At 40.4% G+C, this 26,363-nt stretch overlaps 1 protein-coding gene across 1 annotated transcript in view; it reads right to left on the reverse strand.

Moving 5' to 3' along the window:
- The window catches only part of LOC123515649 (protein misato-like), a 284,397-nt gene that overhangs the window by 162,295 nt on the left and 95,739 nt on the right, over nt 1–26,363 (reverse strand). Inside the window, exon 6 of the mRNA XM_045274468.1 lies at nt 7,077–7,253. Within this exon, the coding sequence (XP_045130403.1) occupies nt 7,077–7,253 (177 nt within the window). The remainder of the gene's footprint in view (nt 1–7,076; nt 7,254–26,363) is intronic.

The raw sequence follows: 26,363 nt of genomic DNA on the forward strand, positions 1-26,363 counted from the left end.
TGTGTTTCCATCATATGTTGTGTCTTACTGGTGTGTACCTTTTGTATTGCATATTGTTGGTATCTTCTGCCATATACTGTTGTGCCTCACTTGACTATAGTTCCCGTCTTATGTATTGTGTTTGTCTGTTACTTTTGTGCTTTGTCTGTTGTGACTTACTGTTGGGATTTTGAAATACAGTTTTCTGCTTTCCTAGTGTTCTTATGCATTTTGTTTTCCATAGTTCCAATTTCTAGCCCTTTCTAATCTCCGAGTGCTCTTTGTAGGTTTGAGGAACCTCTCTAAAGCTCTCATTGGTACCACCGTGACGTCAGTTAAATATCGAGACGTGAAATTGTAAGATTAAACGAGTACTTACCAAGTATGAAGTTTGATCGCAATTTCCCCTATGGGACTTTATGATACTATTAAATATTGTGTTGTGTTTCCATCATATGTTGTGTCTTACTGGTGTGTACCTTTTGTATTGCATATTGTTGGTATCTTCTGCCATATACTGTTGTGCCTCACTTGACTATAGTTCCCGTCTTATGTATTGTGTTTGTCTGTTACTTTTGTGCTTTGTCTGTTGTGACTTACTGTTGGGATTTTGAAATACAGTTTTCTGCTTTCCTAGTGTTCTTATGCATTTTGTTTTCCATAGTTCCAACTTCTAGCCCTTTCTAATCTCCGAGTGCTCTCTGTAGGTTTGAGGAACCTCTCTAAAGCTCTCATTGGTACCACCGTGACGTCAGTTAAATATCGTGACATGAAATTGTAAGATTAACGAGTACACCAAGTATGAAGTTTGATCGCAATTTCATGAACATTTAACGACGTCACGGTGGTATACAATGCCCTCCCTCCCAGACCTTTCTGGTCATGGAGCTCACTTCGGGGTCTCGGCCCCTGCAGTTCTTTGTGGCTGCTTCCTCAAACCTACTCTCTCAATGAACTGACACTGGATAGGTAGCAGGACATCTCATTGTATACCACCGTGACATCATTAAATGTTCATGAAATTGCGATCAAACTTCATACTTGGTAGGTACTCGATTAATCTTACAATTATCCAATGCATTCCATTTTTTCCACTGTTCTGTGTGGAAAACTGTATTTTCCAACATTCTTCACACACTGCCTCATCCTGATCTTCTTTTCATGTTCTCTTGTCCTTCCATCCTCTTTTGCCAACAGCACCAGGTCTTCTTTGTCTATCTTTTCAATATCATTCACTATCTTATACATTGTTATTAGGTCCCAGCATTCTCTTCTATCTTCTAAGGTTGGCAGTCCCATTTCCTTCGGTCGTTCTTCATATGTAAGATCCTTTAATTCCGGCACCATCTTTGTAGCAATCATCTGTATTCTTTCCAGTTTTCTTATATCTTTTTTAAAACTCAGAGACCATATCACTGCGGCATATTCCAGCCTTGGGCGTATCATGCTTGTGATGATTTTTTTCATCATATCTTTATCCATGTAATGAAATGCCACTCTTATATTAGTCAACATCTTATATGATAGTCCAAATATCTTGTTTATGTGTTTATCAGGGCTCAGATTTTCTTGTATGATCACTCCAAGATCTTTTTTCTCTTTAGTCTTCATTATTTGCTCCTCTCCCATCAAATAATTCCATACTGGTCTTCTCTTACTCTTTCCTAGTTCCATTAAGTTACATTTCTTGGCATTAAACTCTAATTTCCACTTCTTGCTCCATTCATAGATCTTATTTAAATCTTCCTGTAGCAGTATACAGTCCTCTCTGATTTTGATAACTTTTAGCAACTTTGCATCATCAGCAAATAAATTCATATAGCTGTTTACCACAATGTGAATGTCGTTTTCATAAACTTGAAACATAATGGGGGCTAACACCGACCCTTGTGGCACTCCGCTAATTACTTTCCTGTAAGATGAGTATGTATCTCTGATCACAGTTCTCATTTCTCTATCCTTCAAATAATCTCTTGTCCATTCGAGCTAGGTTCCACGCAGTCCTCCTATGTTCTCTAGTTTCCAAAGAAGTCTTCCATGAGGGACTTTATCAAAAGCCTTATTAATGTCCAGGTATACAGTGTCTACCCATCCATCTCTGTTTTCAAGTCATGCAATAAGCCTGGAGTAGGAGCTTAATAAGTTTGATACACATGACCGCCCTGTCCTGAACCCAAATTGTCTGCTCGATATGACTTGCTCCTCCTCTAGAAATTTAACCCATTTTTCTTTGATAATTATTTCACATAACTTCCCTACAACACTTGTAAAGTGACACTGGTCTGTAGTTTAGTGGTTCTGTTATCTCACCTCCTTTAAATATCGGGACTACATTGGTTCTCTTCCACTCTAGTGGAACTTTCCCTTCATTTATTGAACTTTTAATTATTTCCTAAATTGGCTCCAGTAATTGCTCCTTACATTCCTTTAACACCTAGCCTGATACACCATCTGGCCCTATTGCTTTCCTGACTTCCAACTTGTCCAGTAATCTTCCAATATCCTCTTTATGAACTGCAATTTCCTGTAATCCTAGGCAATTCAATGCCCTATTAAGTTCTGTGAAGTCATCTTCTTCAGTGAATACTGTTTTGAAGCTTTTATTCATTATTTCACACATTTCTTTCTCTGTTTGGTAAGTCTTTCCTTCTTTAATTATTTTTTCAATTGTTTCCTTATTCTTTGTTTTGCCGTTTATAAACTTGTAGCAAAGTTTGGGTTCATCCTTGCTTTTATCCACTATATCCTTCTCAAACTTTCTTTCTTCCTCTCTCCTTACTCTAATGTATTCATTTCTAGTATCTTTGTACTGCCAACTATTATAGTCATTTCCCTGCTTTACAAGTTTCTTCCACACTTTATCCTTTGCCTTCTTTGCTTGTAAGCATCTACCATTGTACCATGTATGTATTTTTTTTCTGAACTCTATAAACAGGAACAAACTTTTTTACTCCTTCATTGTATTCCTATAAGAATATGTCATATTTCTCTTGTACTGTACAGTCTTCCTGCACATAATATTACTCCACTCAATATCAGCAAAATAACTTTTTAGTTTTTCAAAATCTGCTCTTGCATAATTTAATCTCTCTCCTTTATAGTCCTCTCTGTATCTTATCTCATCTTCCTCCTGCATTTGCATCTCTAATGTCACATGATAACTTTTCCCCATTGGACTAAGGTATTGTATGACTGGAGGGGACTCCGGTTTTTTTTTGTGAAGACTAGGTCAAGTAATGATGGTTCCTCTTCCCCCCTGAATCTTGTTGACTCTTCTACCCACTGGTCCATTGTATTAACCATAATCAACTGTAACACTTTCTCACTCCACTGCCCAGCATTGTCCATTACTTCCATCTCTCCCCAGTTTAATTTTTTTACAGTTAAAGTCTCCAACTAAGAGTATTCTTCTATCTCTTCTTATGTTATCCAGATACTTTATCGTCTCTCTTTGCATATCTTTATGCTCTTCTGATCCCCATGTATTAGTCTTTGGTGGAACATATGTAACTATAATTTTTCTCTTCTTCAAATTTACTGTTCTGATTGTTACTCCCAATGCTTTCACTTTGTCCTCTCCATATTGCACATCCTCCACACAAATGTTATCACAAACCATTATTAGCACTCCTCCTTTATCCTTCCTGTTCCTCCTCCAGGTATTATATCCTTCCTCTTTAAAGTTGACATGGATCTCATTCTTCAGTTTTGTTTCAATGATACACATTACATCTTTCTTTTTCTCTTTCAAATAATCCCGAATTTCCAATATACTTGATAACAAACCATCTATGTTAGTATAAGTCACTCTTAATTTATTGCCTCTTCCATGACCTCCTCTTTTTTCCTTAAGTACCATTTCTTTAGTCTCATATCCAGAACCCTCCAGTAAAAATTCTTCTTCTCTATCTCTGTCCTTTTCCCATTTTTTTCCTTAGCCTCACTTCTTAGCACTTTCTCTTTTTCACTTTCCTCTAAGTTCATATCTTTTTTTATCCATATTTCCTTGTGATCAACATCGGCTACCTTCCCTTTTCTAGCCATTATTTCTTCTACAGCCAAATGAGATCTCATTTTCACCTTCATTGGTCTCTTCATTGGTACCTTCCCAGCCTAACCACTTCCTCCACCTCCTGGTCAAATTCTTGTGTGCTGTCTGATACCCTTTTGATAACCATGGAGTCGAGGTTATCCTCATGGCATGAGCATATATGAATACTATGATATGATATCCATTATAGCAGGCAATAGAAAATGGAAACATAAATTTAATATTGTGGTGAAATCTTACATGGAATACCAAAAAATAAAGCAGAGATAAGATCGGCCATACACGAAGCGGAGACGCATGGTGACTCGGCCACTTCTTCTTCTTCTTCTTGTGACCCTTTTAGCTTGTGTGTTGTCTTTCGCCATGATATTAAATTTATGTTTCCACTCCTCTATTGTCTGGATATCATATCATAGTATTCATATATGCTCATGCCATGAGGATAACCTGGACTCCGTGGTAGTGAGTGATAGTGAATTACCAATGAAATACTGTGGTATTTCATTAGTAATTCACTATCACTCAGAGCCATGGAGTCGAGGTTATTCTCATGGCATGAGCATATATGAAAACTATGATATGATATCTATTATAGCAGGCAATAGAGGAGTGGAAACATAAATTTGATATCATGGTGAAAGACAACACGCAGGCTAAAAGGGTCACAAGAAGAAGAAGAAGCGGCCGAGTTGCCACGAGTCTCTTACTTAGTCTGTGGCTGATCTCATCTCTGCTTTATTTTTTCGTATTCCTTGTAAGATTTCACTTTATGCATTACAAAACAATCCTTTCTTGGAGGCAAGGTTTGTAAAAGCTAATAGAAATGTTGTTTTGTGAACATAAATGCATATACTCCTCTTAACGAACAGGATAAGGGTTGTCAAAGCTTTTCGTAGAGCGAGAATTCGTTAACGGACGTAATTTTCCCATAGGAAATAATGGAAATAGGGAGGATGCGTTCTGGGTTGGTCCCCAACATACCACATGGGTTAAAAATATATATATATATATATATATATATATATATATATATATATATATATATATATATATATATATATATATATATATACACGTTTCGTAGCATATTGGGCCACCGTTGTACCACTACTTTTATGATGTCATATGAGTCATTGGAAGTTAGAGGAGCTACGTACAAATTCTCTCACATTCTCGCATTTATGTTCACAAAATAACATTTATATTAGCTTTTTACAAACCTTGTCCCCAAGAAAGGATTGTTTTGTAATGCATACGGTGAAATCTTACATGGAATACCAAAAAATAAAGCAGAGATGAGATGAGCCACAGACGAAACGAGAGACTCGCAGCCACTTGGCCGCTTCTTCTTGTGATTCTTTTAGCCTGCGTGTTGTCTTTCCCCATGATATTTGTTTCCACTCCTCTATTGCCTGCTATAATGGATATCATATCTTAGTATTCATATACGCTCATGCCACGAGAATAACCTTGACTTCGTGGCACTGAGTGATAGTGAATTACTAATGAAATACCATGATATTTCATTAGTAATTCACTATTGCTCAGTGCCACGGAGTCAAGGTTATCCTTGTGGCATGAACGTTCTGTCTCTAGCGCTCCTGGAGCTGGATCCAAGATTCTTTAAAAACATCAGAGCAACCTCTTGCAGCAAAATGGCATCCATGAACGCTTGGAGGGACGGTGACAAGGTTGCTATCAGGTTGCTCTGAGGTTGCTGGGAACACCACCTCTGGAGGTGGTGTTACTGTCTTATATATGCATTTATGTTCACAAAACAACATTTCTATTAGCTTTTTACAAACCCTGCCCCCAAGAAAGGATTGTTTTGTAATGCATAAAGTTAAATCTTACATGGAATACCAAAAAATAAAGCAGAGATGAGATGAGCCACAGACTAAGCAGGAGACTTGCGGCAACTCGGCCGCTTCTTCTTCTTCTTGTGACCCTTTCAGCCTGCATTTTGTCTTTCCCCATGTTATTTGTTTCCACTCCTCTATTGCCTGCTATAATGGATATCATATCTTAGTATTCATATACGCTCATGCCACGAGGATAACCTCGACTCCGTGGCACTGAGTGATAGTGAATTAGTAATGAAATACCACGGTATTTCATTACTAATTCACTATCACTCAGTGCCACGGGGTCAAGGTTATCCTCATGACATGAGCGTATATGAACACTAAGATATGATATCCATTATAGCAGGCAATAGAGGAGTGGAAACAAATATCATGGGGAAAGACAACATGCAGGCTAAAAGGGTCACAAGAAAAAGATGAAGCGGCCGAGTCACCACTTCGTCTCCCGCTTCGTCTGTGGCTCATCTCATCTCTGCTTTATTTTTTGGTATTCCATGTAAGATTTAACTTTATGCATTATAAAACAATCCTTTCTTGGGGGCCAGGTTTGTAAAAAGCTAATAGAAATGTTGTTTTGTGAAAATAAATGCGAGAATGTGAGAGAATTTGTACCTAGCTCCTCTAACTTCCAATGACTCATATGACATCATAAAAGTAGTGGTACACCAGTGGCCCAATATGTTGCCAAACGTATATATAATTTTTTTTTTTTTATCCCATGTGGTATGTTGGGGACCAGCCCAGAACGTTTCCTCCCCCTATTTCCATTATTTCCTATGGGAAAATTACGTCCGCTTACCAAATTTTTGCTCTACGAACCGCTTTGACACCCCCTATACTGTTTGTTAAGAGGAGTATTACTGTGTATATATATATATATATATATATATATATATATATATATATATATATATATATATATATATATATATATATATATATATATATATATATATATATATATATATATATATATATATATATATATATATATATATATATATATAAATATATGCACACATACACCTACTATTCAGGTATTTATAAAGCTTTCCACAGAACATATTAAGAGTAACACTGGAGATCTTTCTTGATGTTTCTATAGCTTGTTAAAATATGATACCTTCTTGAATATTGCAGTATATATATAGAGACATCAGTAAATAAAAAGGCTATGTTACCTGAAGTATGGAGGCTTGCATCAATCGTCTAGCTGGTTCCATTGTTGGGACGACGTGTGGTGGTGATGTTGTAAATGTTAGAGAGTTCTTGGAACCGTACTCATCAGCTAGATGCTGCAAAATCCCACAGCTAATTCCTCCCATTCCATCATGAATGTCAGTCAGTATCTGGAAACCCTGAATTTATGTTTTAAAATTAGTGTTAGCTTATGAAGCAACTTTAAGAATCATAAAAATAATAGTAATGATAATAATAATAATAATAATAATAATAATAATAATAATAATAATAATAATAAAAACAATAATAATAATAATAATAATAATAATAATAATAATAATAAATGATCTTTCCATTCCTCATAAAAAAATGACTAAGGAAGAAGATAAATGTTTAATATGTGCATCAAATACAGTGGTGCCTCCCAATAACATACACAAGGATGAAGGGCTGTCCGATAATGTGAATTCTCCATTATTAAGAGTAGTTTGTCTGAGAGATCCTTAAACACCCTCCTTCCCATTTTTTCAGTAGTTTATTCTCTTTAAATTATGAAAAAAAAAAAAGTTTTCATAATCTAATCCACCTTATTCTACACTCAATGTTCATTGTTATCTAAGAAGTGTACAGTATCAAAAATTTGTCTTACTAAGAATGGGTAAGTGAAAAAATATAGCTTTTAATTTGATGTGAAGGTCGATTCCAATGTGGTCCAGTGGCATCTTTAACAAGCATTTATTGACTGCCTGAAGGACATTGTTGAGGTGACAAAAGAGGGGAGGAAGACAAGGGATTATCAGAGTCACAGGATTTGACTACCTTCACACTATTGCCACCTTCCCATAGATCATGGGCTTGCTTTCTTTCTGTAATGCCACTCCACCTCCTTGCCCTCTGTCTCTGTCTTTCTTTCTCTCCCTCTGTTTTCTATATAAATTGGTGTGTTTCCAAAATTACTTCCAAAATCCTTTCAACTTTTGTTCTATAACACCATTACGGTAAAAATCAAGGTGTGTTCTCTAAAGGAAAGCGTTCCCCTATCCTTTAACAGTGAAGTGCTACACTGCTGAGTACCCAATACCTCACAGGCCTGCACCTAATGCAGCCTTACTATAGAGTACAGGCAGCCTCCGCTTAACGAACGGGTTACATTCCTAAAACACATTCGTTGTGTAAATTTTCGTTAAGTGAACCAATTCTAACAAATTTGACCCTTGACATCAACTTCCATTGAGAGTAAACAAAGCGAGACTGTATCATAGTACAGTAAAAGGTTTAATGAAAGTAAAAATTATGAAGTTAAACATTTAAGCAGTTTAATTTAAGACTAAGTCATTATAATCTACACTAATGTTGGATGTATGTAAGTAACTTTATAATGTTGATGATCTTAAATTTATGACGGGAGGGAGAGTGGAGTAGAAAAGACACTAGCTGACAACCTGTGGAATGTAAATAAAGGGCGCATCATTGTACTGCAAACAAAACTTATGTACCACATTTCCACAATGCTTTCCATTTTATCCATTGCAGACTCACGACTTCACGTAGTTCTTTTAGCTTGCAAGAAAGATACAGTCTCACCAACCTTCTTAATAGAGTCTGCTGACTTGAAAATAGTAGAGACAGTAGATGGAGTCAAGCCATGGTGGGAAGCAATGCTAATTATTAGTTTTCACGCCTCTCTTGTGTCTGTGAATAATATCCAGCTTCACTTCGAGAGTAAGAGACTTCCTGGTCTTCTTGGCAATGCTAGACAACATTGCAGGGCTGGTTACAAGACATGTGGCATGTTGAGCTAGGGAAGACGAGCTGTTGGTGATGCTGTTATTGTTTTGAACTAAAAGTGGGGAAGGGTAGGGGAGTGAGCGGTGCACATTTTGTCCATGAGAGGTGCTGGTGTATTCAAAAGCCTGTCAGCTTGCGTGATATGGAGGGGCTTTCAAACTTAGAAAAAATTTCCTGGATAAAATTTTGTTACAGCGAGTTTAGTGTTCGATATACAAGTAGATGGTAGTAAAAGGAAAAGTTCGTTGTAGCGAAATTTCATTGTGTAAACATTCATTGAACGGGGTTGCCTGTATTACTCTACTGCAAACTTACCATACAGCCACCTTCACAACCAATGTAAGGCAGTAATCTCCAACATGAACAATTGCTTCTTGAAGAGAGAGAGAGAGAGAGAGAGAGAGAGAGAGAGAGAGAGAGAGAGAGAGAGAGAGAGAGAGAGAGAGAGAGAGAGAGAGAGAGAGAGAGAGAGAGAGAGAGAGAGAGAGAGAGAGAGAGAGAGAGAGAGAGAGAGAGAGAGAGAGAGAGAGAGAGAGAGAGAGAGAGAGAGAGAGAGGGAGAGAGAGATCAGGCAGTGTTGTTTTGTTTACATCATTATGCTTTCACCACTGTCACTGGCACCACTTTGAATGCTGCCGTGTCTCTAAGACAGTCAGGAATACGAGTAGGGTGTTGCACCAATTGCTCTAGGTCATGCAGGATAGCAAACTTGAAGGTTAGTTCACCAGGATGGTCAGTGAAGAGAAAGGAAAGCCAAAGCTGGTGGTGAACATTGAAATCTCCAAGAATGGAGATTTCTGCAACAGGGTAGAGGGACAGAATGTGCTCAACTTTAGAAGTTAAATAGTCAAAGAATTTACTATAGTCAGAGGAGTTACAGGAGAGATAGACAGCATAGATGAATTTAGTTAGAGAGTGACTATTGAGTCAAAGCCAGATGGTGGAAAACTCAGAAAATTTGAGATAATGGGCACTAGAGCAAGTTAAATCACTACACACTTAGATGCAACATCCAGCTTTGGAACAAAAATGAGAATAGAGAAAGTATGAGAGAACAGAGAAGTGGCTACTATCAGTAGCCTCAGACAGCTATGTTTCAGTGAGAAAAAGATTTCCTTTTTTATTCTTAATGTAAGAGAGAAGGCTAGCCAAGGGCAACACAATGTTAAAAAAAGAAAAAAAACTTGAGTTCTGGTTCTCTAAAAGATAAGAAGGTTTAACCAAAATTAAGGAGCAAATGTCTTGATACTCCTCTCTTAAAAGAAGTCAGGTCATAGGAGGAAGGAAATGCAGAAGTAGGAATGGAGTTCCAGAGTTCCAGAGTATATATATATATATATATATATATATATATATATATATATATATATATATATATATATATATATATATATATATATATATCATGTCGATAGTTTGAGCTCATGGCAACCACCTCCGACTCCAAAGTTGCTGTCGCCCACGTCTCAGTTCTTCTCTAGTTTCTTTTATTTACTTTTCTTCAATAAGAGAAGGTGCAAATGCAATTTCAGAACGGAGCACAAGTTGAGATATAAGCAACATGGTTTTGTTCTGGTTTATTTTCATTAGGCTTGGTGTTGGTTGCTGGGCTGTTTGCCTAGCTTAGCAAGAATGCAGCAAGCTTGTGTGTGATAATGTTCCTGGTTTCGTACCAAGAACCATGGCCCACATTCCATGTAAAATAGGTCAGTGTGATACCCCCTTAAGAGAGGAGTCTGACCTGGGGACATTTCTGGTCCCCCTCCCCAGAAAGAAACCCCAAGTCTGGGGTTGGAGTTGCCATTTCTTAATTTTGAATTTTAACTGAAGGGTATATGTGTGGTAAGTGCATGTAATTTTGAGTGAAGAAAGAGAATTGTCTTTAGAGGGCAGGCTGTGACTGCCCCCTTGAGTTCTGAAACACAAAGGGAAATGTTCAACAAGATCACAACTAGCTTTCGTGGAAAGTTCACAGCACCCCCTGAACTAGTGTTATTAGATCTCACTGGGAGTAAATTATCGTTTCAGTAGGTGTCTACTACCTCCTCCAGAAAACTAACTCCTCCAATCCTGGCCTACCTACCAGGATTGACACAGTTTCAGGGAACCTTCCCACTCTAGACCTGTAGCTGTGGAATGGCCCACTCCTTACTGCTATAACAACTGGCACTTACATAGGGAGTGACCATCTTCCTGTGATTATTGCTTTTGCATCAGTGCCACCATCCCCTCCCACATCTTTCAACTTTGCCTATCAACTTCTACCTTTCCTTCTTGCTGGAAGTTTGCCTACATTCAGCCTGTTCCTAAAAAGGGTGACAGTTCTAATCCCTCAAACTAGCATCCTAAAGTTTCAATCTCTTGCTTGTCTAAGGTTTTTTAATCTATCATCAATACGAAGATTCTTAAACATCTGTCACTTCACAATTTTCTAGGGCTTCGTCCAAGTTGCTCTGGTGATCTTCTGGCTTTTCTTACTGAGTCTTGGTCATCCTCTTTCAGAGATTTCAGTGAAACTTTTGCTGTCGCGTTAGATATTTCAAAAGCTTTTGATAAAGTCTGGCATAAATCTTTGATTTCAAAACTGCCCTCCTACAGTTTCTATCCTTCTCTCTGCAATTTTAATTCAAGTTTCCTTTCTGACCATTCTATTGCTGCTGTGGTAGACAGCTACTGTTCTTCTCCTAAATCTATTAATAGTGGCGTTACTCAGGGTTCTGTCCTGTCACCCACCCTCTTTCTATCATTCATTAATGACCTTAACCAAACTTCTTGCCCTATCCACTCCTACGCTGATGATACCACCCTACATCTTTCCACGTCTTTTCAGAAACGACCAACCCTTCAGGAAGTCAACAGATCATGCAGGGACACCACAGAATGCCTGACTTCTGATCTTTCTATGATTTCCAATTGCAGCAGAGAAAATCTAGTAGTTTTCAATGCCTCAAAAACTTAATTCCTTCATCTATCAACTCAATAAAACCTTCCAGACAACTATCCCCTATTCTTCAATGACATTCAACTGTCTCCCTCTTGTACACTGAATATCCTCGGTCTGTCCTTTACTCATAATTTTAACAGAAACTTCACATCTCAACTCTAGCTAAAACAGCTTCTATAAAGCTAGGCATTCTGAGGTGTCTCTGCCAGTTTTTCTCCCCTCTCCAACTGCTTATTCTGTACAAGGACTTTTTCCGCCTCTGTATGGAATACTCTTCGCATGTTTAGGGGGGTTACACTCACACAGTTTTATTAGATAGGGTGGAATCAAAAGCTTTTCATCTCATCAACTCCCATCATCTGACTGACTGTCTTCAGCCTCTTTCTCACTGCCAAAATTTTGCATCTCTTTCTTTTATCGCTATTTTTGTGCAAACTGTTCTACTGATCTTGCTAACTGCATGTCTCCCCAACTCCTGTGGCCTCACTGAGGTAGCTGCGGTGGCGAGTGGACGTGTTGTGTGTGCGCTCAGCTTTTGGCTGTTGGTTTTATAGTTAGCGAGTGGTGTTTGTGCTTGGTGTCTGTGTGTGGTGCTTTTGAGTGTTAGTGAAGTGAAAGTGTGTACTGCAAGTGTTACATTAGAGTGAAATAATGGTTAGAATCAGTGTTTGTGAGTTAAAAGTATTTTGGTAGAGCGAGGAGACTAGGCCTGTAACCGTCAAGTTGACCTTGAAAGAGGATTAGTTGACCTCACTTAGGCCACCCACCACCGCGGTTCCCCCACCCCGCCGTCACCAAGTATTTTTATTTGTTTGTGAGTTAACAGATTGTAAATTAGTATGGTGGTAGCTACTGAGGTATATCAGAGTGTGATTGAGTGCGTGAAAGAGATTGGGATTGGGCGAGTTTGTTGTGTGTGAGATGTGTGGGCATGACAGGAAGGTCGTTGACTTTTCTGAGTGTATGGTGTGTAGGCTCAAGAGCGAGAATTTAGTTCTTTCTCTTGAGCACCGAGAATTGCAAGAGGGAATTAGAAAGCTAAGTGAGGGGAAAAGTGCGAACGAAGTTCTCATCTTTGAGTTGAAGGAGGAGGTTAAGAGGCTTGGGGAGGCAGTGGAAAAAATTAGGCAGGAGATCAGTGTTAGGCTGAAGGTTGGACCTTTTGAGGGCAGCAGGGTGGCTTGGCCCTCTGTCGGGAAGAGCAGAGTGGGGAAGAGGGAGCAGGCAAGCCAGACTGGGAAAGATAGTAGTCAGGATGGGCAGAGATGGCAGGTTGCGAGGGGATGGAAAGCGGAGGCAGTTAGGGAGGATAGGACTAAACCTGTTGAGTGTGAAAATAGGTTCGGTTTGTTGGAGTGGGAGGGGGAGGGGGAGGGGGAGAGTGAGAGTGAGAGTGGAGTGAATAAAGTGGTTGTGGTGAGTGAAAGGTGTGTGTGGTGGGTGACTCTCAGGTTAGGTGCTTAGATAGCACTTTCTGTGGGAAAGACAGGGATAGGAGGACGAATGTGTGTATGCCTGGTGCAGGTATGAAGGCAGTGAGTGAGGAGGTGCAGAAGAGAGTTGGGGGGATGGAGAGGGAGGGTGTAGTAGTTTTGCACGTTGGTGGGAACGATGTCAGAGCAGGCGGGTCGGAGGAGTTAGTGGCAAGATTTCGGGAAATGTTAGGCAAGATAAGGGAGAGTGGTAGGAGGTGTGTAGTGTCAGGAATCTTGCCTCGTGTGTATGTTAGCAGGGAATGGTTGTCTAGGGCCATTGGTGTGAATGATCGGGTAAAAGGGATGTATTTACCTAATTGTATTTACCTAATTGTAACATACGGGAAAAGAGCTATGCTCGTGTTGTCCCGTCTCCATATCTATTAATGTCCAGCTTTTTCTTAAAATCATGAATATTCCTTGCGTTGACCACTTCCATGTCTAAACTATTCCATGCTTCCACCCTTCTATGAGGAAGCTATATTTTTCACATCTCTCCTATAAGTGGCCATTTTAGTTTTTCCCATGCCCTCTCGACATTCTTCCATTCCACATACACAGATCTTCCCTATCCATTTTTCCATGCCAATCATCACTCTGTATATTGCTATCAGGTCTCCCCTTTCTCTTCTGTTTTCCAGGGTTGGAAGTTGCATTCTTTTCAGTCTGTCTTCATAAGTCAAATCTCTTAAGTCAGGCACCATTTTCGTTGCAGCCCTCTGTACTTTCTCTAGTTTCCTTATGTGTTTCTTTAAGTTCGGAGCCCACTGTATTGTTGCATATTCAAGCCTCGGTCTTATCATTGCAGTAATTATTTTCTTCATCATTTCTTCATCTAGATATACGAACGCCACTCTTATGTTCCTCAATAAGTTCAATACTTCTCCAATTATTTTGTTTATATGTCTCTCTGGCGATAGGTCATTGGTAATTGTCACCCCAAGGTCTTTTTCTTCATGACTGGTTTTATGTCTTCATTTCCTATCTTGTACATACTCCTGATTCTTCTTTCACTCTTGCCAAACTCTATTTTCTTGCATTTTGTCGTGTTGAACTCCATTTGCCATGTACAGCTCCATTTCCATATTCTGTCCAAGTCTTCCTGGAGTAGTTCGCAATCTTTGTCACATCTCACTTTTCTTAACAATTTTGCATCGTCTGCAAATAGGCTCACATAACTGGACACCCCATCCACCATGTCATTTATGTAGACTGCGAACATTACTGGTGCCAACACTGATCCCTGTGGAACTCCACTCTCCACCAATCCCCATTCTGATGGTCTGTCCTTAATTATTGTTCTCATTTCTCTTCCTACCAAAAGTCTTCCATCCATTTTAGTAAACTGCCATGCACTCCTCCTACCATTTCAAGTTTCCAGATCAGTCTCTGGTGTGGTACCTTATCAAAGGCCTTTTTTAAATCCAGATATATTCCATCAGCCCAACCATCTCTTTCCTGTATTACATCTATCACCCTCGAATAGTAACATATCAGGTTTGTCGTGCATGAACGCCCTTTCCTAAAACCAAATTGACACTCACAAAGTATGTCATTTTCTCCAAGAAGTCTGTCCATCTAGTCTTCACCACCCTCTCACACATCTTAGCTACCACACTTGTAAGTGACACTGGTCTATAGTTCAATGGGTCTCTCTTGTTACCTGATTTATAGATTGGGACAATGTTAGCTCTTTTCCAGTCTTGGGGCACTACGCCTTCCCTTAATGAGGCATCAATTACTTCACAAACTTTTTCTGCCAATTGCTCCTGCATTCTCTTAAAATCCATCCTGATACCCCATCAGGTCCCACAGCTTTTCTCACTTCTAAACTCCCCATCATGTTCTTGATCTCCTCCACCGTTACTTGAAACTCCTTCATAATCCCTTTCTGTTCCATTACCAGTGGTTTGTCAAAAGCAGTCTCCTTTGTGAATACCTTCCGAAAGCATCCATTCATAGCCTCTGCCATTTCCTGGGATCTTCACTGTATACTCCATTTACTTCTAAACTTTCAATACTTTCTCTATTTTTGATGTTGTTGTTCACATGTCTGTAAAAAAGCCTTGGTTGGTCTTTACATTTATCAATTATATCCTTTTCTTGTTTCTTTCTTTCTTCTCTTCTAATCAACACATATTCATTTCTTGCTCTTTTGTAACTTTCCCACTGCTTAATCCGTCTTTTCCTTCTCCACCTCTTCCATGCATCCTCTTTTCTTGTTCTAGCCTTTTCACATCTATCGTTAAACCAGTCCTGCTTTCCAACTTCTCTATGTTGTCTTATTGGTACAAATTTTTCTCACCTTCTTTGTATATTTTTATAAATTCCTTCCACTTTTCATTTGCTCCTTAGCACTCTTGAATTTCATCCAATTTGTCTCTTGAAAGAATTTCTTTAGGTTTCCAAAATCTGTCTTGGCATAATTCCATCTTCCCACTTTATATTCTTCATTTCTTCTAGATTTCTCTTCGTCTATCACCTTGAACTCCAAAACTGCATGATCACTCTTTGCTAAAGGGCACTCCACCCTCATCTCCTCAATGACCATTGGCTCTGTACTAAAGACCAAGTCCAGTCTTGACGATGCTCCCTCTCCTCCAAACCTAGTATCTTCTTTGACCCACTGAGTTAACACATTTTCCATTGCCAGTGTCAATAGTGTATTTCCCATGTTGTCTCTGATCCTTCCATTGACCAGTCCTCCCAACACACCTCTTTACAATTAAAATCTCCCATCATTATAGTTCGTTCACAGCCACCCAACATTTCTTCCAGACATGTTCCTGTATCACTTATCATTTCTTCATATTCCTGTACTGACCATGCATTTGTCTTAGGTGGTACGTACACCACTATGTAGTGCCTCTTTTTCCTTCATTAGTTTCTGCTCTGATCTTTAGCACTTCTGCCTTTCCCATACCTTTTTCACTTGATCCACCTTTATATCTTTTTAACCAGCAACATCACTCCTCCTCCCATCTTACCTACTCTATTTCTTTTCCAAACGTTATATTTCCTTCTCCAACCTTCATCAGGTCTTCTCCTCTCTCAGTTTTGTTTCAGTAAGACCCACAATATCTGGGTTCTTGTCCCTCAAGTAATCGTTGAGTTCTAAAATCCCCGATATCACTCCATTTATGTTGGAATACATTACATTTCGCTCATATGTAAGTTTCTTTAGTCCTTTCTTGCTGTACTTTTCTGGGTTATGAACCACTTCCTCAGTCTCATATCCAAGATTCTCCAGAAAAACTCTTTCTTCTCTTCTTCTGTCTCTCTTCATTTGATGTGGGTGTCAGCCTTGTGGATGTATGGGATAGGTTCTATGGGTGAAGGGATTTGTATGCTAGGGATGGTGTGCATCTGAGTAGGAAGGGTGTGGATGTGCTGAGTGGATGTCTGGAGGGGGGAGTTGGGATGGAGTGTAGGGGGTGAGGTAGCAAATGCATTCCAGAAGAAAGATGTTAGACATAAATTAGATAGGATAAACAGAGATAGTGAAAAGATTAGGAAAAATTTCCAGGTGCAAATAGGAGAGAATAAGATTAGGATTCCAAATAAGGAGACAGCATCTAGGAAGGTAGCAAGACTTAAATGTTTTTATGGAAATGCCAGGAGTCTTAGGAACAAGAAGGACGAGTTATCTAGTTATATAGTTGAGGAGGACTTAGATGTTGTATGTGTCACAGAGGCATGGGTAAATGAGGAAAGGTTTAGGGAAAATAGGAAAGAATATGAAGTAAATGAATACATTATGTATTTACACCAGAGAATTGGTAGCATAGGTGGAGGAGTAATTATTTATGTAAAAAAATCCTTCATTTCCAGTCAGGTTAATGGTATTAAGGTAGATAACAGAGTAGAGTCCTTATGGCTGGATGTTAGAGTAAACAAAAGTAAGGTTATTAGAGTAGGAGCTTTCTATAGACCACCTAACCAGTCAGCAGATGTAGACAACCTTATGGTAGATGAGCTAAATAGGGGGTGTACTAGTCAGACAATTACCTTAGGGGATTTTAATCTTAAGTCAGTAAACTGGGAGAAGATGGTAGGATATGCTAGTGAAAATAAGTTTATGGAAAGTTTTCAGGATAAATATTTAGTACAGATGGTAGATAAACCTACTAGGGGGAGGAAGGTTTTAGACATAGTACTACCAAATATTGAGCATTGTTTAAAGAAAGTTGAGGTAGGAGAGACTTTAGCAAACAGTGACCATCATATAATTAGATTTATCATTAATTCCAGTAGGGATAATATAGTGAATAAGACTAGAATCCCAAACTATCAGAAAGGCAACTATGGTAGGTTACGTCAGTTATTAGGAGAGGTAAACTGGGAAGATAGTTTTGGAAATAAAACTGCACAGGAGATATGGGATATTTTTAAGGTTGTAATAAAGGGTATAGTGATGCAGTGTATCCCTTACAAAGATATAAGGCAGAGAAACAGGAAGCCATTATGGTGGACTCACGAGATAGGTAGACAGATCAGAGAGAAGAAGAGGGCATATAGAGAGTTGCAGAAAAGTGGGGAAGATGTAGATTTGATTAGGTACAGACAGGTCAGAGATGATTTGAGTAAGGTTATAAAAAAAGTAAAAGGCAGGCAAAGATAAAACTAACTAGAGCTGGGAGTAAAGATCCCAAAAAATTATATAGTTATTACAAGGTCAGTGATAAAAGAAATAAGGATAGGATTGGACCACTCAGAAAAGATGGTGTAGTAGTGGATCAAAATGAAGACATAGTAGAATTATTGAATGAACAATTTTCTTCAGTATTTACTAGGGAAAGAATAGGAAATCCTGTTACAAACAGTGCGATGAGTAGTTTAAGAGCTTTAGAAAATATTGATATAAAACCGGGAATTATTAGGAAATTTGTTCTTGAACTAGACGATAGAAAAGCTAGTGGTCCTGATGAGCTACATACCAGAGTACTTAGGGAGGGTGTAGACAGTATTTCTGAAGCACTTAAGTTAATCTTTGAAAGATCACTTAGATTTGCTGAGATACCTCAGGACTGGAAGTTAGCTAATGTTACTCCAATATTTAAAAAAGGTAGGAAGGATGATGCAAATAATTATAGACCGATCAGTTTAACTAGTATAGTATGTAAGATACTAGAGAAAATCATTAAGGGTAGTATTTGGGAGCATTTAAATGAGAATAGATTAATTAGAGATACCCAACATGGTTTTAGATCAGGGAGGTCCTGTCTTACAAATTTGGTCAATATCTTAGAATATGTTACCAAGGAGTTAGATGATGGAAATAGCATAAATGTTATATATCTAGATTTTAGCAAGGCATTTGATAAGCTACTGCATAGGAGGCTAGTGTACAAATTGAGACTACATGGGATAGGGGGTAGGTTAGTTGATTGGATTAATAAATGGCTTTCTGATAGGAAACAGAGAGTAGTATTAAATGGGGCAATGTCTGTGTGGAAGGAAGTGGTTAGTGGGGTATCCCAAGGATCAGTGCTAGGACCTCTTCTTTTCTTGGTGTACATTAACGATTTAGATTGTTACTGCCCGCCCGTAACATACATTACTACCATCACCTACTCCGCTTGTTACCTCGTTCGCCACCTCTCCGCCTCCCCTTCCACGTCACCGTCTCGTGAACCTTCCACGCCACCGTTTCATGAAGCCCCGCTACTGTCCCGAAGTTGGATTCACGCGGCCCCTTTCGACTCAACCGGAAGTGTTGAGCCAGCTCTTAGCTTTCTGGATTGGAAGTTGAGATCCAAGCCTCAACCAGTGAACACAACGCTTCTTGGGTCTACCGTGGGATCAACCATCACCCAGCACTTCACCACTGCGACACCGCATAAGTATCACTTCCCCTCGTCCGTGCTTTCCACTTTGCCTCTATATAGGATTAGGATTATTGTTAGGTATTAAGTTGGGTTCTTTATTATTGCATTTATTACTGTGTTATATGTATATGTGTATGTCATTTTCCTGTGTTCCATGTTATATATCTGTGTTTCATGTTTCTTGTTATATATGTGTCAATTTCATTATGGGTTATTAAAATAGCTTTTTAAAGTGCCCCCTTTTGCATTTCCTCACCAGATGAACCTGCAGTGTTTTTTTTTTTATTGTTATTGTTCACCGGCTCCCCGATGCCAATCTTACCAGTTTAACCGGTGAACGTAACAATTGGCGACCGTGACAGGACCATTATAACCCATGTTCAGTGTTCCATTTTTCCAGTGACTTTTTTTCTGTGATTGCTTGTGTTTCTGTGGTGTTGTGACTCTGATGTGTTTTTTCTGTGACTTACTCTGCGTGTGGTTTAAATTTACCTTTGTGCGATCAAGTAGCTCCTTTTGGGTTAAACGTGCTACGTGACTTTCATTGGTATCGCATAGCAGTGGTAGAGTAGGAAACCAGGTAGAAAGGCGTGTTCACCGATAGCACTTATCTCTATTTTTTGCATATAGGCAGGTGTGTAATAAGTGTTATCCAAGTGTTGGGATCATCATATGTTCATGCGAACCCTCAATCCCCTCACTTCGCAGATCATTTTTCTCGCTAGTTAGAATCGGCCATTTTAACTAGTCTCTCAGACTAATCCACCTCCTTATCAATAACAAGTCTCAGTACAATTCGCTCCTCACTCTCAAGTCTCGTAACTAGAGTAATCTGGATCCCTCTTAATGCCGTAACTCTCTAGTTTACCCCTCATTAGTGATTGTACTCATAAGTGTTTACTTAAGTATAATCTAGGTAATTTCTAAGGTTGCCTTTATTATCACTCTGTCAAGTTCCTCACTTAAGTAATTCGCTTATCATTTTTTTTTTGTTGTGGTTTAACATCTATTTAATATGGCTTCCGCTCAGTTTAACGTTGAAGATTTTTGTGCCGACCCTTCTCTGGAACAACTTAAAGATGCTAATATCAAGAAGGACCAATGGAAGACCATCGCTAAACATTTTGATGTTCCCATCACGTCTCAGATGACTAAAGAGGTCATTAAGAATGTAGTTGTTGAACATCTAGTGCAAGAAGGTAAGTTGCTAGGAAATGCCATAAAGAGTTAACTCCCATGTCAGCCTCTACGAGGACTATAATACACAGTCCCCAGGAAGAACAGGATAAGAGTAGGATAAGTCAATGGGAAATTGAGAAGCTTAAACTAAAATACCGGATGCATGAAAAACAAATGCAATTACAGGCAGAAAAAGAAGCGAAAGAAATGCAATTACAGGCAGAAAAAGAAGCAAAAGAAATGCAACTACAGGAAAAACAAATGCAACTACAGGCAGAAAAAGTAGATAAAGAGAGAGAATTTCAGTTACAACTTAGAAGGCAGGAGAAAGAGTTAGAAATTCAGGAGTTAGCCCTACGAAATGACGCTAAGTTTAGAGGGGAAGAAATAGATATAAAGAAACAGTTAGCAAGCTTTAATCCTGCTATAGCTGCTCCGCTAGTTCCCCCTTTTGATGAATCTGATGTTGACGGGTCATTTCGCGCTTTTGAGAGCATTGCTAATAGGAATAAATGGCCCAAGGATCAGTGGGTGTCTCTCCTTGTCCCTAAGCTAGTAGGAAAAGCTTATAGGGTATACAACGGCCTTAGTGATGAGGTAGAATATGAAGAGATCAAAGGTAACATTCTAGACGCCTACCCTATCACTTCTGATGGATACAGACAACAGTTTCGAAAGTATGTGAAACCAGAGTCTCACACCTATGTTGAATTTGCTACTGAGAAACTAAGACAATTTAAGAAATGGTTAGCCGCCCTTAACACTACCACCTTTTCGGAGTTGCTCAATCTAATGGTCCTGGAAGAATGGAAGAACAAGTTACCTTTTAATATTCTGAGGCATGTGGAAAAACGGGGAGAGAGTGATCTTATGTCTGCCGCTAAAGTGGCTGATGCGTTTGCTTTGTTGATGGGATCCCTGGGTAGTAGAGGTTGTGGTTCACTATCTAATGTTAGGTCCTCCTTTGGGGAAGGTTTTGGGGGCGCGGGTGGTAAGCCGACCGGATTCTCGCTAAATGCATATAATTCCCCCTGGTGTACATACACTCAACCCTCGATTTGCCGGACCTCCATTTGCGGTTGGTTGCGGACAAGAGTCTGTGGGAAAAAAAAAAAAAAAAAAAAAGTCCGGGACAAGTCGATTTCAAACTACCGCGCCAGACAAAGTTCGCCAAATCGGGCACTATAGATGGCAGCGCGGGCGGACATACGTCTAGTACTGGACTGTAAACAAGTCTGCCGCGTCACACGAGTGTTGTGCTTACGTGCTTGTCGTGGATACACCTCTTCTTCACAACGATGCCACCCAAAAACCCACCAAAGAAAGTAACCAAGCGTACAGCTAAACCTGTGCACCTTTCTGTGTCGCAAAAACTGGAACTTTTACGTAAAATAGATGGAGGAATGAGTGTTGCCCAAGTCTGCGAGCTGTATGGGGTGAAAAAACAGACAGTTTCGGACATAAAAAAAGATGATGATGATGATGATGATGATGGTCGTCGGAGGTTTTGCCTTTGCCTCGGCACCTCCTGTTACTTCTATTCTTCCTGATCCTGCCTTTCTTTTATTTTTCTTTCTCTTGTCTTCCACATCTGGTGCAAAGTCTCTTTCTTCTCCCTCAGTTTTGTTTTTCTGAACAAAAAACGTCTGATTTATTTTCCAACTTCCTGGTACAGCTGGTGCAGGTGCCGAAATGCCGTTAAAGACAACACTATGTTCCCACCGGAAATTTTTGCCGTTAAACACGGGATTCCGGTAAATCGCGTGCCGTTAAAGCGGGGTTCAACCTGTATAAGGTAAAGTCCGGCAAGGGGGTAGACCCCCGGACATTTTCCATTGCCGGACATTTGCCATTCCCGGACAAGCCTTCCCCCCTTTTAGTCCGGCAAATCGAGGGTTGAGTGTACTGTAAGAAGCCAGGTCACACGATCCAGAAATGTAGACACCCAAATTGCAAGGCCTCTCAACGTCAACTTTCTTTTGTGGCCCCTAAACCCAACACATTTGAGAACAAGAAACCAGTGGCCCTAGCTAACCCTGTCAACTCTCCTCTAGAACTTTATGACTCGTACATGTATCAAGGTAAAGTGTCCCTGACTGATGGTAAAGATAAGGCAATAAATATCAAGGTTCTGCGTGATACAGGTGCTGCCCAATCAATCTTAAGGGAAGATGTCATCCCTAACATCAAACAGGCTTTCACTGGGGAGGTGATCCTTACAGGTCTCGAATCACAGCTCTCCTATTCCTTGGCTAATATTAGCTTACAGTGCCCGTTCATTTCAGGAGAGGTTGAGGTAGCCATTAAACCTGGTGAACTGCCAGTACCGGGGGTACATCTTGTACTGGGTAATGATCTTGCAGGTAACTTGGCTGTTCCAAACTTAATTGTTCTTGATTCTCCCTTAACAGAAAGTCCCACTCAGACCCTGGACGAAACATCCCCTCACTTCTTCCCAGTGTGTGCAGTCACCAGGTCTCAGTCCAAGTCTTCTACCCTTTCATCACCTCCTCCACCAATGATTGCCTCTACTGACAACTTGTACAATAACATCATTTCAAAGGAGAATTTGATTAATGCTCAGGAACAGGATCTCACTTTGGCTAAGATCAGACATGTTGCCAGTGAGACAAAGGATATGTCTAAATTGCCTTGTTTTTATTATCAGGAAGGAGTCCTGATGCGTGCCTACAGACCTCCTGAACTGAAACAACTAGACACCTGGTCAGAAACACATCAAGTTATCATCCCTTGTCTGTAAGACCAGCCATTATAGAACTAGCTCATGATGGATTGTCAGGTCATCTAGGCATCCAAAAACCTACAAGAAGGCTCTTCAACATTTTTTGGCCAGGAATGAAAAGGATGTGTCACACTATGTAAAACATGTCACATATGTCAAATTGTGGGTAAGCCTAACGAACGCCTTGTGCCAGCTCCTCTGACGCCTATTCCAGTTCAGACGGAGCCCTTGAAAAAATCATTCTAGACTGTGTAGGGCCCTTACCCAAAACCAAACGAGGGAATCAGTATTTGTTAACCCTCATGGATCCCACTACCAGGTACCCTGAAGCATTCCTCTTAAGAACATCACATCAAAGACCATTGTAAAACATCTAATACATTTTTCACCTCGGTAGGAATTCCAAAACAAATTCAGTCTGACAAGGGTAGCAATTTCACTAGCCATTTTTCCAACAGATAGTGAATGAGCTAAACATCGACCATGTTACCTCCTCGGCTTATCACCCCAATCCCAAGGCTGTCTGGAGCGGTTTCACCAAACATTAAAATCCATGATGAAGAAGTATTGCTTGGAGCATCAAGGAGACTGGGATGAAAGTATTTCTTTCCTTCTCTTCGCTTTAAGAGAATCTCCTCAAGATTCTTTAGGTTACTCCCTTTTGAATTACTCTATGGTAGACAGATCAGGGGGCCTCTCAAAATATTAAAGGATCAATGGTTTACTCAAAATACTCCTTCAAGCCCCAGTGTGTCTGACTACATCAGTAACCTTAAGAATAAAATCAGTGAAGTCAGATCTTTTGCTAAATCAAACTTCCTCAAATCTCAAACTAAAATGCAACAGAATTCTCTTCCCAAATCTGTCATGAGAAGTTTCAAACCAGGAGACAAGGTTTTACTTTTTCTCCCCACTCCAGGCAATGCTCTTCACAGTAAGTTCATGGGACCTTATAATGTGACTCAAAAACTAAGTCCATTAAATTATGTGGTCCACACTCCTGACCGTCGTAAGGATTCCCAACTAGTTCATATTAATCTAATGAAACCTTACCACTCCAGAGAACCAGAGGACGACTTGTCTCGCACTGTACCTGTATGTCTGTTAGGGAAGGAGTCTGGTCCTGTGTCCCCCGAGGAAGAGTCCGACATCGAATTCCTCTTCTCGTCACCTAAAGGACGCCCCTCAAACAGCCAAATCATGTCCAACCTTGATGAGGAGTTTCTTTCCTTAACACCTTCACAACAGTCTGATCTTAAAAAGTTATTGCTAGACTTTTCTGAAATCACAGGTGACCTTCCAGGAGTTTGTAATACTATCCAACATGACATAACATTAATATCTAATGACATCAAGCCTATAAGACAACCAGCCTATCGCGTTTCACCCATTAAAAGAGACTTGATGAAAAAAGAGGTAGACTATCTGCTCTGTCATCACCTTGCAGAACCTAGTATATCTCCCTGGGCTTCTCCCTGCCTGTTAACATCTAAGCCAGAGATGGTAGTAGTCGATTTTGCACCGACTACAGGAAATTAAATAAAGTGACGGTGCCAGACTCCTATCCATTACCCTTGATAGAGGACCTTATAGATAGTATAGGAGTAGCCAAATTTGTAACCACTATAGACTTACTTAAAGGTTACTACCAGATTCCCCTCTCGGACGAGGCCCAAATAATATCCGCCTTCATCACCCCCTTCGGACTATACCAATACACAGTGATGCCCTTTGGCTTGTCTAATGCTCCCGCCACCTTCCAGAGGGCTATAAATTACATCACTCAGGACTTGGAGGGAACATCTGCATATCTGGACGACCTGGTGGTGACTGCGGACAACTGGGCGACACATCTGACCCGTCTTCGGAGGCTGATGGGTCGGTTGCATGAAGCCGGGCTTACAATCAACCTGGCCAAGTCCACCTTCAGGAAGTCTACGGTGGTCTACCTGGGACATGTGGTGGGGAACGGCAAGGTTCGCCCCAAGAGAGCTAACGTGGAGGCCATCCTTGGCTTCCCTGTCCCTACCAGCAGGAAAGCTCTCATGAGGTTCTTGGGGATGGCTGGTTTCTACAGACGCTTCTGTAGGAACTTCTCCACCCTGGCCGCCCCCATGACGGACCTTATCAGCACTTCCGTCCCCTTCCACTGGACCCCGACCTGTGACCAAGCCTTCCAACACCTCAAGGCGTTTCTCTCCTCGGAACCAGTGGTCTGGACGCCAGATCACTCCCGCCCCTTCCATCTACAAGTGGACGCAAGTGGAATTGGAGTGGGTGCTGTCCTACTACAAACGGACCCTACAAGCGGCATCCTCCATCCCATCGCCTATCACTCCGCCAAGCTGAAAAAACATCAACTCAACTACTCCACCATCGAGAAGGAGGCTCTGGCACTCGTCCTAGCGCTCCAACGTTTTGAGTGCTATCTTCATCCTGGCCCTCAAACTACGAAGGTCTTCACCGATCACAATCCTCTGGCCTTCCTTCACGCCATGAAGAACCGAAACCAACGCATTCTTAGGTGGGCCTTGTTAACTCAACCCTTCAACTTGGAAGTCCACCATATCAAGGGGATGGACAACATCATCGTAGACGCCTTATCAAGATCTCCCGTCTCACCTCCTTCATGAGCCCATTACGGAGGTCTTAGGGGGGAGGAAATGTTACGGCCCGCCCGTAACATACATTACTACCATCACCTACTCCGCTTGTTACCTCGTTCGCCACCTCTCCGCCTCCCCTTCCACGTCACCGTCTCGTGAACCTTCCACGCCACCGTTTCATGAAGCCCCGCTACTGTCCCGAAGTTGGATTCATGCGGCCCCTTTCAACTCAACCGGAAGTGTTGAGCCAGCTCTTAGCTTTCTGGATTGGAAGTTGAGATCCAAGCCTCAACCAGTGAACACAACGCCTCTTGGGTCTACCGTGGGATCAACCATCACCCAGCACTTCACCACTGCGACACTGCATAAGTATCACCCTAACCTAACCTGACCTGATGAGACCTGGACAGGCTGATAGCATGGGCAGACAGGTGGCAGATGGAGTTTAATTCTAAAAAGTGTCAGGTTATGCATTTAGGTAAAGACAACACAAACTTTAGCTATGAGATGGAGGAATGTTGGCTAGAGGCAGTAGAGGAAGGAAAGGATTTAGAAGTAGTGATAGACAGGACTATGAAATTTTCAAAGCAATGTTTAGAAGCAAGAAATAGGGCAAATAGGATCCTGGGTTTTACAAATAGAAATGTTAGTTATAAAAGTAAGAAGTGGTGCATAGCTTATATAATTCCTATGTTAGGCCCCATTTAGAGTATTGCATACAGG

Source organism: Portunus trituberculatus, chromosome 39 (genome assembly GCF_017591435.1).
Source record: "Portunus trituberculatus isolate SZX2019 chromosome 39, ASM1759143v1, whole genome shotgun sequence".
In the NCBI taxonomy this organism is placed as follows: domain Eukaryota; kingdom Metazoa; phylum Arthropoda; class Malacostraca; order Decapoda; family Portunidae; genus Portunus; species Portunus trituberculatus.